Source organism: Oncorhynchus nerka, linkage group LG14, assembly GCF_034236695.1.
Source record: "Oncorhynchus nerka isolate Pitt River linkage group LG14, Oner_Uvic_2.0, whole genome shotgun sequence".
NCBI classification, from domain to species: Eukaryota; Metazoa; Chordata; class Actinopteri; order Salmoniformes; family Salmonidae; genus Oncorhynchus; species Oncorhynchus nerka.
In genome coordinates, this window is record NC_088409.1 from 65,707,447 (window position 1) to 65,721,225 (window position 13,779).

The window sequence follows — 13,779 nt, forward strand, 5'->3', positions numbered from 1 at the left end:
TTTGTGGAGTGGTTGAAAAACGTCCGACTTCATCTGAATAAAAATATATATTGTCAAATTAATTAATTTCATTCAATTATCTAATATATGAATGACCCGCCTTAGCAATCACCATCGTATTGAATATTCTAAAGTGGAATATGTAAAGATCAGCGTTTTGCTCCTTTATGGTCATTCGCTTGTTGCTGAACTCTTTTGCACTCCTTTGACTGCTGCGCTCGGCAGAGACGAGTCACGTGTATGTCATATGACTGTCTGCGCCGTATTATTATTTTTCCTTCCTTTCCAAAACACAGACGAAGATGGCGGAAGAGCGACAGAACCTTTTGGACGATGAAGGGGATATCTCGTCTTCAGGTCCCAGAAATGAAAGCAGACCGGTTAGACCGATGTCCGCGCTCTGTGACCCGAGGCGGCTGCCTCACCGCATTTTCGTCCTGCTTTTTATGTGCTTTCTGGGATTCGGTGAGCAGGGCGGTTCCAACGAAATTCCAACCAAATTCTTTGGAGAGAGTTTAGGCTTCATTCAGCTAACTGACTATCAGACTAATTGCTTTTGGATATCAGACTTTGATTATCTTTCACAATGATGTAGCATTCTATGACTGTATCAATCAAATACGAGCTCGTTTAGAATGTACAGTATCAGCACTTTGATGTATCAATTCTACCCACTGACAGCGTTACTTTGTTTCAGGAAGTTACTTCTGTTATGATAACCCCGCTGCTTTGCAGACTCAAGTCATACAGGTGAGGAAGGACGACTGAAGTTTCCGTCTGTCACAACATGTCACTCTGTCGTCATTGTAGCCTAGCCTGCTGTATGCCAGAGCCTTCCTCCGATGTTTCAGTATGGGAAATAACTATAGTTATTGTAGTTATTCTAACTCTATGGACACATTCGAGTTATATGGATGTCTGACTCTTCATGACACCACCATGATGTTGTAAGCCTGCTGATAAGTGAAACAAAGCAGTGTGTCACAGGGAAATGGCCGCTTAGAACTAGCACAGCTACCTTTCTCTCTTGTCATCGTGCTCAAAGGTTTTCTAATACTGTAAACAACAGACGAATATCAGGTCATACCAGTTAGTGTATGGTTGGTCCGTGCACTCAGTTCATATTGGTGTTTTTTCGTTGCCTTTGTTTTGCTTTCTTAAAGAGACCTTTCTAGTAATTTGGGCTACCAAATGCACTGACATTCTCTGTCCTCTCTGGTCTGCACCAGGACATGAAGCTCAACACGTCCATGTTCATGCAGCTCTATGCCTGGTACTCCTGGCCCAACGTGGTGCTCTGTTTCCTGGGGGGCTTCCTGCTCGACAGGGTCTTTGGCATCAGGTAGGACCACAGGTTACTAGTTAAACACTACTGTACTGACACCTGTTCCCTACATGATGGAATACTTGGTTATCGCCATCCAAGGATAACTGTCTTGTACTGGCGCGGATATGGTATTTAACCTCTTGCGTCCAGTGACTACCTGGTTACAGTCACATAACGCATGCACAGTGCTGTGCTTCTCGGAGCAGAAACTGTATGTGTACAATAGAGATCCTTTTTACGTCACATTTGTATAATCTGTTTTCGGATTCTGTAATCACCCTGGTGTGTGGATGCTGGTTGTAGGTGTGTTTTTCCCCACACTGTCCTCCATGGCCAATACAGCCTGTGTACCTACTGTAATATGGGTAGTGTTTGTCTGCCAGTGTGTTAGTAGGAAATCCCCAGTCTCACCATGAACCTCTGACAACAAAAGATGCAGGGGTAATTGTGTATGGAGGATTAATCTGAATCCATAATGAACTAGGGCTGTCATCTCCAGCAACACAAGGAGAGATAACATTGTGACGAACATGTTTATATTCGCTTCAAATGATCCCCATGTAAACATAGTTTCTGTCACTGTGCTTCTCCTCTTCTGGTAGGCTAGGAACGATAATCTTCGCCCTGTTTGTCTGCGTTGGACAGGTAGGTGCACACCACATGATGGAGATGTGTTTGAGAGCTGCTCTTCTACAAAATGTGTAGTACAAGTTCAATTGATCTATTTCCAGTGGTAATCTAGAGTGAATTCAGAAATTATTCAGACTCCTTTGAATTTTTCTACATTTTGTTATGTTGCAAATTTATTCTAAAATGGATTAAATAGTTTTTTTCCCTCCATTAATCTACACACAATACCCCATGGTTTTTACTTGTACTTCACTACATTCCCAGAGAAAATATGTACTTTTTACTCCCACACATTTTCACTGACACCCAAAAGTATATGTTTACATTTTAAATGCTCAGGCAGGACCGCAATATGGTCCCATTCACGCACCTATCAATATAACGCGTTATCATCTCTACTGTCTCTGATCTGGCGGACTCACTAAACACAAATACTTTGTAAATTATGTGAGAGTTGGAGTATGCCCCTGGCTGTCCGTAAATAACAACAAGAAAATCGTTCCATCTGGTTTGCGTAATATAAGGAATTTGATGTAGAGCATTTACTTAGACTTTTACTCCAGTATGACAATTGACTGTTTTATCCCCCACTGTACTTAAGTACATTTCAAACCAGATACTTTTATACTTTTTTTTGTCAAGTAGGATTTTACTGGGTGACCTTTACTTAGCCATTTTCTATTTAGTTATCTTTACTTTTATTAAAGTATGACTGACCATTGAGTACTTTTTCCACCACTGTGTATTTCCACAGGTTATAGTTGCTGTTGGGGCACTTCTAGATCTATTCTGGTTAATGGAGATTGGACGCTTTGTGTTTGGGTAAGATGTATTTTAGACTATTTTGTCACTGAGCTAGTCCTTGCTACAGCTCCAAGCCACTTCTCTCCCCCTAACTAAGTGCTCTTTCTCTGGGTAGGATTGGAGGTGAGTCTCTGGCTGTGGCCCAGAACACCTATGCAGTGAACTGGTTCAAGGGGAAGGAACTCAACTTGGTGTTTGGTCTTCAGCTCAGCATGGCCAGGCTGGTAAGAACATGCTAGAAGCTAAATTTCACGCCCTATATAGATAGATACAGAAGCACATACTTAAGGCTTTATTTATGTGGCTGATCAGGGAGTGTTGGGTTGTGTCCTCTCCCTCAGGGTAGCACTGTCAACATGAACATCATGGGCTGGGTGTACAACCGTGTCGCTGACCTGGTCGGCTCGACAGGACACACCACTCTGGGAGTCTCGCTCATGATCGGTGAGTTAAGTGTATGTGTTTAGTTATGTGGGGGTCAGCTGTTTGTTCACCCGCACCCACCAGCAATTGATAGTAGAGCGATTGCAGATGGGTTACTATGTGAAAATCTGAGCCCAACCAGCAAATATAAAAAAATCTCTATATATTTTTGTCTTGCACACTTTATTGAACCATTACATTTCTCTTGAGTATTTTAAAAGGATTGCACTTATTGAACAGTAGCCTATTGTTTTACTGAAACAAAACAAAATGTGAAACAATGAATGGATCTCTTGTAGGCCGACTGCACGGCTGTTTAAAAAAAAAAAAAAAATTGGGGTTTTAATTTATTGAACAATGTTTTTTCTTGAGCAATTGAAAATTCTTAGGCCTATTGAACAGTAGCCTATCATTTTACTGAAAGGAAACAATAAATGGACATCTTGTAGGCTGACCGCCTGTGTGGGCTAATATCCTATACCGGTATATGAATTAATAAAATAAAAAAATGAATGGGGGGAAAAAAAAGAAATTGGCTTCAAAAATCAATTGGCTACAACACAACAAAGTTTAGAAAATGAAAGTACCCACTGACCAGTTATGAGGCTATAATTGTCTACTTTGTCTTGCGTTTTTTTGCAGCACTGTTAATTTAAGAAACAGAATTAGCGTTCGCTGTGCCGGGTTTCAGTGGTTGCGTCTGGTTTCAATAACGTGCCCAGCAGGGCTGAAGGCGCATTCACTCCATGTGCTTGATGCTGGAATGCAGAGAAATCTCTTTGCAAGAGACCAGAGTTGAGGGAAGGTACACTCCTGCTTCTCCCAGAAAGCAAGCAAACTTTCCTCCACACAATCCTCCAGGGAAAAGTGAGTGCTTTGTACCTCTGGATTTCGTCGATCTCTTCGCTCTCTCTCGTCCTCCCAGTCCGTGAAGTTAAATCTTGGTCTCTTTACGGAGTAGTTGCTTTCATTTCCAACTGTAAAGTGAATATTTAATAAGACTAGGCCTAGTAATACTAATTATTATTATAATAAAAAGTTACCTTTGCTGAGATCCTCTGTTCGTGGTGGTGAAACTACCAGAATTATACATTTAAAAAAAACATTGTTTCTCTTCATTCCACCCGCCCTTCATTCACACTATATTGAATGAACCTAAACCCACCCGCCCCGCTGATATAACCGCAGGGACTGCGGGTTATGAGTCAACCCGTGCATCACGTGTGTGTGCTTAGTATTTTATTAGGATCCACATATAACATGACATAATACAGAACCACCCTTTGTGTGTGTGTGAGTGAGTTTCGTGTCCACATTTGATCAGGAGGAGAGTGAGCTAAATTCCCAGGCCTGCTGTCTACATTGAGCCTCAGGTTACATCTCCAGCCCAGACAGCCCTGCCTGCAACACCATACCACTTCTATTACAAATGCTCTCTAATCTCAGCACAGAGAGGGATGGAGAAAAGAGGGGAGGGAGAGGAACCCCCCCCCCCCTGTCATTTGTCTGATGAATCACGTGATGGAGGTTTCAGTTTCGCGATGCTCCGCCTCACTTCTCTTTTCACTTCTCTTTTCATGGTGGGTGTCCTCACTCGCTCCACAGGAATAAGAGGAGCCCAGCAGTCTGTGTGTTCTCTCCAGCAGGACTTAACCGTACAGTCCTGTAACATTAGAATGGAATAAGAGGAGCCCAGCAGTCTGTGTGTTCTCTCCAGCAGGACTTAACCGTACTGTCCTGTAACATTAGAATGGAATAAGAGGAGCCCAGCAGTCTGTGTGTTCTCTCCAGCAGGACTTAACCGTACAGTCCTGTAACATTAGAATGGAATAAGAGGAGCCCAGCAGTCTGTGTGTTCTCTCCAGCAGGACTTAACCGTACAGTCCTGTAACATTAGAATGGAATAAGAGGAGCCCAGCAGTCTGTGTGTTCTCTCTAGCAGGACTTAACTGTACAGTCCTGTAACATTAGAATGGAATAAGAGGAGCCCAGCAGTCTGTGTGTTCTCTCCAGCAGGACTTAACCGTACAGTCCTGTAACATTAGAATGGAATAAGAGGAGCCCAGCAGTCTGTGTGTTCTCTCCAGCAGGACTTAACCGTACAGTCCTGTAACATTAGAATGGAATAATGGAGCCCCAGTAGATATGTGGTGATGCTTTACAGAAACTATAGAGGAACATTAAGCCTGTGAGATGGGTCTAATATGTCCATATCCTACTGTTAATTTAAACCAAAGCCTACTGGATTTTGCCACATACTTACTGAAATTTCACCTGGTTAATAGAGAATATTTATTGGACTACAAACCCTCTACTGTAGAGGGTGGGATGTGATGTGAGTGAGGGAGTGTGATGTAGAGTTCTTCGATTACCCCCAAGAAATCAAAAGCATTCCGGCAATCGCTCTCGACACAAAATCTAAAGTAAAACTTTTTGAGCTACTCTTTAATCTAATTACTCTGACTGTTGGTTCTAAAGGAAGCAGTCATGCTTATTTAGACCGAACTAGACGGGGCTTTAAAGATCCTTGGCAGAGGCTCTTCTCCTGAGGACTTACCCTATTGTGCTGCTGTAGGTTCATGAGCCACACCTACCTGTTCATAGCTGATGTAATGATTTTCCTGGCTCTCCTTTATCCCCCCTCACCCTTTCTCTCTCTTGCTCGTGCTCTCTCCATCTCTCTCTCCTTCTCCAGCTGGGGCGACATGTATATTCTCTCTGGTCTGTGCTCTGGTGTTGGGCTACCTGGACAAGAGGGCCGAGAGGATCCTCAACAAGGAACAGGGAGCGACCGGTGAGCTAACACTGCAGTCAGTGACTGCCTCCGATGTGTGTCCCAATCAGAGCTGAACTACACAGGATAATGGCATTGACTGGGATGATGGTCATTATCTATGTGCTATGGTTATCACGTCCACTGTATTCTGACAATGTTGGTGTGAGGAGGACGGTGGTAGAGGGTAGGTTCCTTCTGTTTACCTGTCACTATTAGCCAATCTCATTTTGCCTTGATGAATTTAGTTGATTTAAAGAGCTCTATCCAACTGGGAAACATCAAACTCCCTATTGTGTTGCATGTAATCTTGTCAGAATTGATTATTGGGAAGTTAACCTGTGTTTCTACCGTGCTCAGCGTTTCCCTGGGCTGGCTTTAGTGTGACAGGGGCGGAGGTCACGGGTCATAGTACTACTTCCTGTGGGTTATTGCCTGGCTGTCACACTCCTTTCCCAAGGGGATGCTTTAGCCAAGACTGGCTCTGTGTGTTGAACGTGTGTGTGTGTGTGTGTGTGTGTGTGTGTAGGGGAAGTGATCAAGCTGACGGATGTGAAGGACTTCCCCTTCCCACTGTGGCTCATCTTCATCATCTGTGTGGGCTACTACGTGGCCATCTTCCCCTTCATTGGACTGGGACAGTGAGTAGCACACGAACCATCAGTCATCATGTCTTATCAGTCAACCGTCACCAATATTGCCAGCTTTATCACAAGTAGTTATTTGGGCTGCAAGGTGATTTGTAGATCAGGGATTATGTGCTGCCACTTGTTCATGCCTGTCCCCTCAAACGCAATGTCTATTCTCCATCATGTAAAATACCTTGAGTGAAAATAATATAATGAACACTTTTGGAATAATGTTTTGTTCCCAAGCTGATTTTAAATCATTAACTGTTAGAGACCATGTAATCTAACCCCCTGAGTGGGTAGGAAAGAGAGTACTAGGGAGAGAGAGATGGGGGGGGTCTATGCCTGTTGAGCAAATACATGTCATGGAATATTTAGAATTTTTTTATACAATACTTACCTGGCTGCTGGAGCCTGTTCAATACCATTTGGTAGCTGGCTGGAAGGGATGGTGGGTGATTGGTGTGTGTGTGCGCGCATGTGCTTGTGTGCTAAAGCACTCTGAGGAACTGTCAATTGCTCCCAAAGGCCCTGTACAGCAGCGTAAAGAGCACATTCCTCTGTGTTGAGTTGTAATGAATGCCTATAGAACAGGAACAGGGATGTGCTTAATGTGGTGGTGGGATATGTTGCAGTGATAGTATGGACATGTTGCAGTGATAGTATGGACATACTCCGTACCACTCTGGTCTGGTGTGACTGACTGTTCTTCTCACCTCTGTCGGTCTTCCCCTTGCAGGGTTTTCTTCATTGAAAAGTTCAACTTCTCACCTCAAGAAGCAAGAGCAATTAACAGGTAACACACAACTCTTTACCCTAGTCTGAGATGCCAGAGTAACTAATAAGACCAGTGATTCAATTTGGACAGAGTGAGGATGTGCCACTCAACTTTTTGTGAGGAGTTCTTCAAATGAGGTTTGTTTTAGCTCTCATCTCACCTCAGACTATGAACCGTCACAACACATTGTAACTGTGTCTCTGCCACCCTTCTAAACACAATCACTATCTCTCCCTCCATGTCCCCTCTCTCCACCCTCTCCCTCTGTGTCCCCTCTCTACACCCTCTCCCTCCGTGTCCCCTCTCTCCACCCTCTCCCTCCGTGTCCCCTCTCTCCACCTCTCCCTCTGTGTCCCCCTCTCCCTCCTCTGTGTCCCCTCTCTCCACCCTCTCCCTCTGTGTCCCTCTCTCCACCCTCTCCCTCTGTGTCCCCTCTCTACACCCTCTCCCTCCGTGTCCCCTCTCTCCACCCTCTCCCTCCGTGTCCCCTCTCTCCACCCTCTCCCTCCGTGTCCCCTCTCTCCACCCTCTCCCTCCGTGTCCCCTCTCTCCACCCTCTCCCTCCGTGTCCCCTCTCTCCACCCTCTCCCTCCGTGTCCCCTCTCTCCACCCTCTCCCTCCGTGTCCCCTCTCCCAGTATTGTGTACATCATCTCAGCCCCAGCCTCTCCTGTGTTGGGCTTCATGGTGGACAGGACAGGGAAGAATGTGATCTGGGTGCTGTGTGCCGTCGTCACGACACTCATAGCCCACATGATGCTCGCCTTCACCTTCTGGAACCCCTGGATCGCCATGGTGATGACCATTCTCCATTTTATTACCGTTAGAATGGCGCAGAGTGGTTCACAGCAGAATATGACCTTGGAGACATTTAGTAGGACATTCACTAGAAACCTAGTGTATGCAGTGATGGCCAGATTTGGACGCGCAACCTTGGATCACTGGGTCCTTTAACAGTTGCTTTTGTTTAGTCCTGCAAGACAATTACATCCTGCTTCCAGAGGAATGAAGTCAGATTTTAGATTTAGTTTATACATAGTAATTGAGTTGTATTGTGACCGGGTAACCAGGTATAGTGAATGGTGTTGATAATGGTACTGTGTATCTGTGTCCTCCAGTCCCTGTTGGGTTTGTCCTACTCCCTGCTGGCCTGTGCCCTGTGGCCCATGGTGGCCTTCGTGGTGCCAGAGCATCAGCTGGGGACCGCCTATGGCTTGTAAGTACACCTGCTCCTACCCACCCTTTCTGTGTAACCAGAAAAGTGCTTCATACCTACAGGCGTTTGCATTCTATCCATTATTTGTGACTGTGATGATGATGCTGTTGTAGTTATTGTTGATGATGACGGTGGTGGTGATGCTGCTGTTGTTGATGATGACGCATGGCCTTCCTACCTCCCAGCATGCAGTCCATCCAGAACCTGGGCCTGGCTCTGATCTCCATGGCAGCAGGATCTATTCTGGACAACAGGGGATACCTCTTCCTGGAGGTCTTCTTCACCGCCTGTGTCTGCTGTGAGTAACGTGTGTGTGTGTGTGTGTGTTGAGTCAACCAATAAATGTCTCTCTCTCTCTCTCAGTGGCGCTGATCGCGGTAGTGATGCTGTACTTTGTTGATTATCTACGAGGTAAGACAGCTGGGAGCGGGCCTCCTGCCCCCCCGACACCATTAAACCACTCACAGTGGAGCGTGCCTTATGATATCATCACTAACCATGCTCTTTGATATTCCTCTCCCATTCTCTCTCCCACCCTTTCTCTTTCTGTCCTTCTCCCTCTTTTCCTCTCCCTGCCACTCTCTCTCTTCAGGAGGAGATCTGAACCTCTCAGCCTCTGCCAGGGCCAAACTCCTGAAGGACTCCAATTCAGAGTGAGTATCCATGACCTCCATCACCTTTCTCCTCCCCCTCCCCTCTCCTCCTCTCACACTCAAATCAAATCAAAAATCAAATCAAATGTATTTATATAGCCATATATGCAAATGTGTGTGTGACTGTGTTTTGACCCGGCTTCCTATCCTGAATAGTCTACACAGATACCATCCTTTCTGCCCTGCTATCAAATCAAATGTATTTATAAAGCCCTTCGTACATCAGCTGATATCTCAAAGTGCTGTACAGAAACCCAGCCTAAAACCCCAAACAGCAAGCAATGCAGGTGTAGAAGCACTCAATAGACAAGAGCCACTGAACGTTAGGTTCTCAACCCACTCATGAGGAAGGCAAGGACCTATTATCAATCTATTATTAAACATCCAACTGGTGCTGAACTAAAAAGAAAAGCCTGCAACTGTGATATTCTTCACTAGGGTTCCCAACCTCTCTCACCTTATCTGAATGCTCAGAGATAGTTGTAAGAGAAGCTCTACCATATATGATCCCAAGTGTGTTTAATGAAAACATTTGAGGTTTGTAGTTAACATTCTGAATAAACATGTGCAAGCGTAGTATATCATTTGACCGCTCTGGATGAAGTAAAATAGATTTAGACTTTGAGCAACTCTTGATATAGACAATCTGCATAATGTTTTCATGCTCCTTAACCAGTTCTGGCTCTCCTAAGTCGGCATACACTGTTCCTGGGTGTGGCCCATGTGTTGTCCAACCTGCTTCTCCTCGTGTGTGTAGTGTCACTCCTCGGCCCAATTCCTCTCCAACACGTTGTCCCTTTCCCTCTGCCCTTGTTTACTTGCCCATGCAGATGTGAAGCTGTTTCACTTCTCAACAAGGGCAGTAGAGAAGGACCAGATTTATGGTTCTAGATGGTCTGTGTCTGGCTGTGTGCTGAGTATCCCAGACTAATGCATTGGCCCTGTCTTGTACTGTTTTCCAGGTGAGCGGTCACACAGTCCTGGGCCCTCTGTACCAGCTGGCTGCACGGACATGACCACAGCTGTCAATCACCTGCTAGGGGGCGTGTCTGCACTACTCCTCCAGCCTTGTATTGTCACTGACCCCTCCCAGCAACATACTGACCCATCGCAGCTCAGATGCTGACCCCTCTGCTCTGACATCACATACCAACGCCGCCGCCTCGTTTCTCTGACTGCTCCCTCCAGTGGCTGTGTCAAGGGCTGGCTAATGACTGATTGGTGTTGTGTGCATGCTTTGGAACCTCAAACCTCACATCAATCATACTTTAATGTCAGTGGAGTGGGGCACCAGAAAGCACTTTTTAAAAGGTTTATAAATGTCTAGAACAAGACTCCAGGCTGAGTGACTTTTACTTCAGACATGTAAAGTTATTCACCGATAACCCACATCCAGATATGTCTTTTTGCTTAGTAAAGTCACCCACACCATAAGAGGTGAAATGGTTAGATTTCTTCATCTTTTAAGCATCTTTCTCTAAAACCAGGATGTTAGAAAGTACTTTGATTGTCTATCAATGTTATGTATGTTTTGAAAAAGGAATATTGATCAGAAAAGTATTTTACATTTTCACTTCCAAGTTTTTGATTATCAAAACAAACAGTTGGTGTGCTTAACTTCTATACGCCCATAAATGTATAATCATCATGAAGAAAATGTCATCAAATTGGGAACACAAAACCAACCAACCAATCTCCTTTCCCGGCTTTTGTATAGCTTGAGGTCATTCTGAACAGTAATCATATACACATGATCTAGTTTGACAGATTTATGCTGGAGGATTTCAGAATCGGCATTGGGTTTAATTCTTTATAGCGCTGTTCCTTCATTTGCTCCTGGCTGGTCATAGAGGCTCGTAAAACGTCACACCGTCAAGGCTTTATCACTTGTCAAAGTGATAAAGGAATTTTAAAGGGAAACATTTTATATTTCAATTCACCCAATGTACAAAAATAACACCACATTTTGAAAGCAGCAGTTTATACATTGACCTTTGAGAAAATGACCTGGCTTATGTGTATGAAGGAGGACTTTTTAACAATACTATAACATTGGCAATTGGGTGGAAACCCTCTGCTGTACAACTGAATGAAAGGATAAATACTTTGTTTTGTTGATGTTTATTGATCATTCTCAGGAAATTGCCAAGAGATACTTTCATATGTTGAAAACCACTAAATCAAATGATCATTCTAATGACAAAATCACTTTTGATAGTTTTTCTATTGTGATGAAGGATCGCTTCAGTCTTTAATCCTGAGTCAGTTTTCTGCAGGACAACCTGAGCTTGAACCAAGTGGCCTGTCGTAGCATAGTATTAGGTCAAATGATTGTGGTAGAGGAAGCCTATCCATATACCATTGAAGTTGTGATGGCTGTTTGTTTGTCTTAGCTGCAGAATAGTCTCTGTGTAAATTTCTCTAAGAGTGCTGTCTGTTTTTGAGTTGAACTAACAAATGTCTAACAGCTCTAAATAACATGTTCTATGGGTACTACTGCCTAGAGCACGGGGCTCCAACCCTGTTCCTGGAGAACAACGCTCCTGTAGGTTTTCACTCCAACCCCAGTTGTAACTAACCTGGTTCAGCTTATCAACCAGCTAATCGTTAGAATCGGCTGTGCTGTATTAGGGTTGGAGTGAACCTACAGGACGTAGTGCTTCAGGAACCGGGTTAGAGCCCCCTGGCCTCGAGGTACCATGTGTAGTCTTACATTTCATAATATACTTGTCGTCATTTTAAATCGCCACAGTTAGAATATTACACATTTAATGACAATTTGGTAAAAAAAATAACTAAAACAAGCGGATGTTCTTGTTACATAGCTGATGTTCACTGTGATTGTTAAATAACATCAGGCCATTGTGTCCTTGCCAGATCTGATTGTCATTCTGTCGGATCAAATGGACTTTTATATACAACAGTATTGTCTCAGGACGGCAAATAAAAGTTTGTAAAAACAGACCCATTTGAATTATTTTCACCATGATGATGATTATTCCACTCCCCCTGCTGTCCATGTAGGGTTGAGAGGAGTCAGAGGGTCAGTCAGCAGACTGAGGAGAAACTGGCCAAACTCAGGCCCATGTCTGCTTTTGGCCTGCGCAACTGCTACCTCCTCCCCCCCACACACACACACTTTACACACATAGATGCTAAATTCCCTTCTCCTTCCTCCAGATCCCAGATCAGTACTGTACCCACCTGTCCTCACTGCCAGGAGTGTACTGAAGTAATGCGGCCTACTCTGCACTTAACCCCCTCAACATCTAAACCCAGCCTGTCCATAGCTGCAGGAATCGGTTGGGGGAGGTTTATGTCGGTCTGCTAATACAGGACTACTTTTGTGAGAAAAAATATCCCTTCCCAACATGTAAAGTGTTGGTCCCATGTTTCATGAGCTGATAATTGAATGTTAATTCCTTTACCATAAGTCATCTCCAACATAGTTTTGGAGAATTTGGCAGTATATCCAACTGGCCTCACAACCGCAGACCACGTGTAACCACACCAGCCCAGGACCTCCACATCCGGATTCTTCACCTGCAGGATCGTCTGAGACCAGCCACCCAGACAGCTGATGAAACTGAGGGGTATTTCTGTCTGTAATAAAGCCCTTTTGTGTGGAAAAACTCATTCTGATTGGCTGCACCTCTGCCCAGTCAGGTGAAATGCATAGATTAGGGCCTAATACATTTATTTAAATTGACTGATTTCTTTATACAAACTGTAACTCAGTGAAATTGTTGCATATACAGTATATATATATATATATATATATATATATATATATAGTAACAGTCAAAAGTTTGGACACACCTGCTCATTCAAGAGTTTTTATTTTTACTATATTGTAGAATAATAGTGAAGACATCAAAAACTATGAAATAACACATGGAATCATGTAGCAACCAAAAAAAGTGTTAAACATAGTTTGTCTTCACTATTATTCTACAATGTAGAAAATCATTTTAAAAAGAAAACCCCTTGAATAAGTAGGTGTCCAAACTTTTGACTAGTACTGTATATATACACAGTGCCTTCGGAAAGTATTCAGACCCCTTGAGTTTTTCAACATTTTGTTAGGTTACAGCCTTATAACGTTTATTAAATTGTTTTTTTCCCCCTCATAAATCGACACACAATGCCTCATAATGACAAATCAAAAACCTTTAAAAAAGTTTTTTTGTTTGTTATGTATTACAAATAAAAAATGAAATATCACATTGCCTTAAGTATTCAGATCCTTTACTCAGTACTTTGTTGAAGCACCTTTGGAAATTATTACAACTCAAGTCTTCTTGGATATGACGCCACAAGCTTGGCACACCGGTATTTGGGGAGTTTCTTCCATTATTCTCTGCAGATCTCTAAAGCATTGTCAGGTTGGATGGGGAGCGTTGCTGCACAGCTATTTTCAGGTCTCTCCAGAGATCAGGTTCAAGTGCTGGCTCTGGCTGGGCCACTCAAGGACATTCAAAGACTTGTCCCGAAGCCACTCCTGCATTGTCTTGGCTGTGTGTGCTTAGGATCATTGTCCTGTTGGA

The 13,779-nt window shown here is 43.7% G+C and overlaps 1 protein-coding gene across 2 annotated transcripts; it reads left to right on the plus strand.

Annotated features, from left to right (window-relative positions):
- Positions 1 to 237: 237 nt before the first annotated feature.
- mfsd1 (major facilitator superfamily domain containing 1) lies at positions 238 to 12,196 on the plus strand. 2 transcript variants are annotated; one of them, XM_029680878.2, is made up of 16 exons: positions 239 to 465; positions 698 to 750; positions 1,230 to 1,342; positions 1,930 to 1,972; positions 2,712 to 2,779; positions 2,877 to 2,985; positions 3,103 to 3,205; positions 5,880 to 5,978; positions 6,487 to 6,598; positions 7,326 to 7,382; positions 8,002 to 8,158; positions 8,482 to 8,579; positions 8,765 to 8,877; positions 8,943 to 8,990; positions 9,172 to 9,232; positions 10,195 to 12,196. In XM_029680878.2, exons 1-16 carry the CDS (start codon positions 303 to 305, stop codon positions 10,196 to 10,198), a joined length of 1,401 nt encoding a protein of 466 aa, XP_029536738.1. In that variant the 5' UTR covers positions 239 to 302; the 3' UTR covers positions 10,199 to 12,196. The 2 variants fall into 2 exon arrangements, 1 of the variants encoding a protein (XP_029536738.1); XR_010458514.1 differs by lacking the exon at positions 8,943 to 8,990 and having other exon boundaries at positions 238 to 465.
- Positions 12,197 to 13,779: the final 1,583 nt, after the last annotated feature.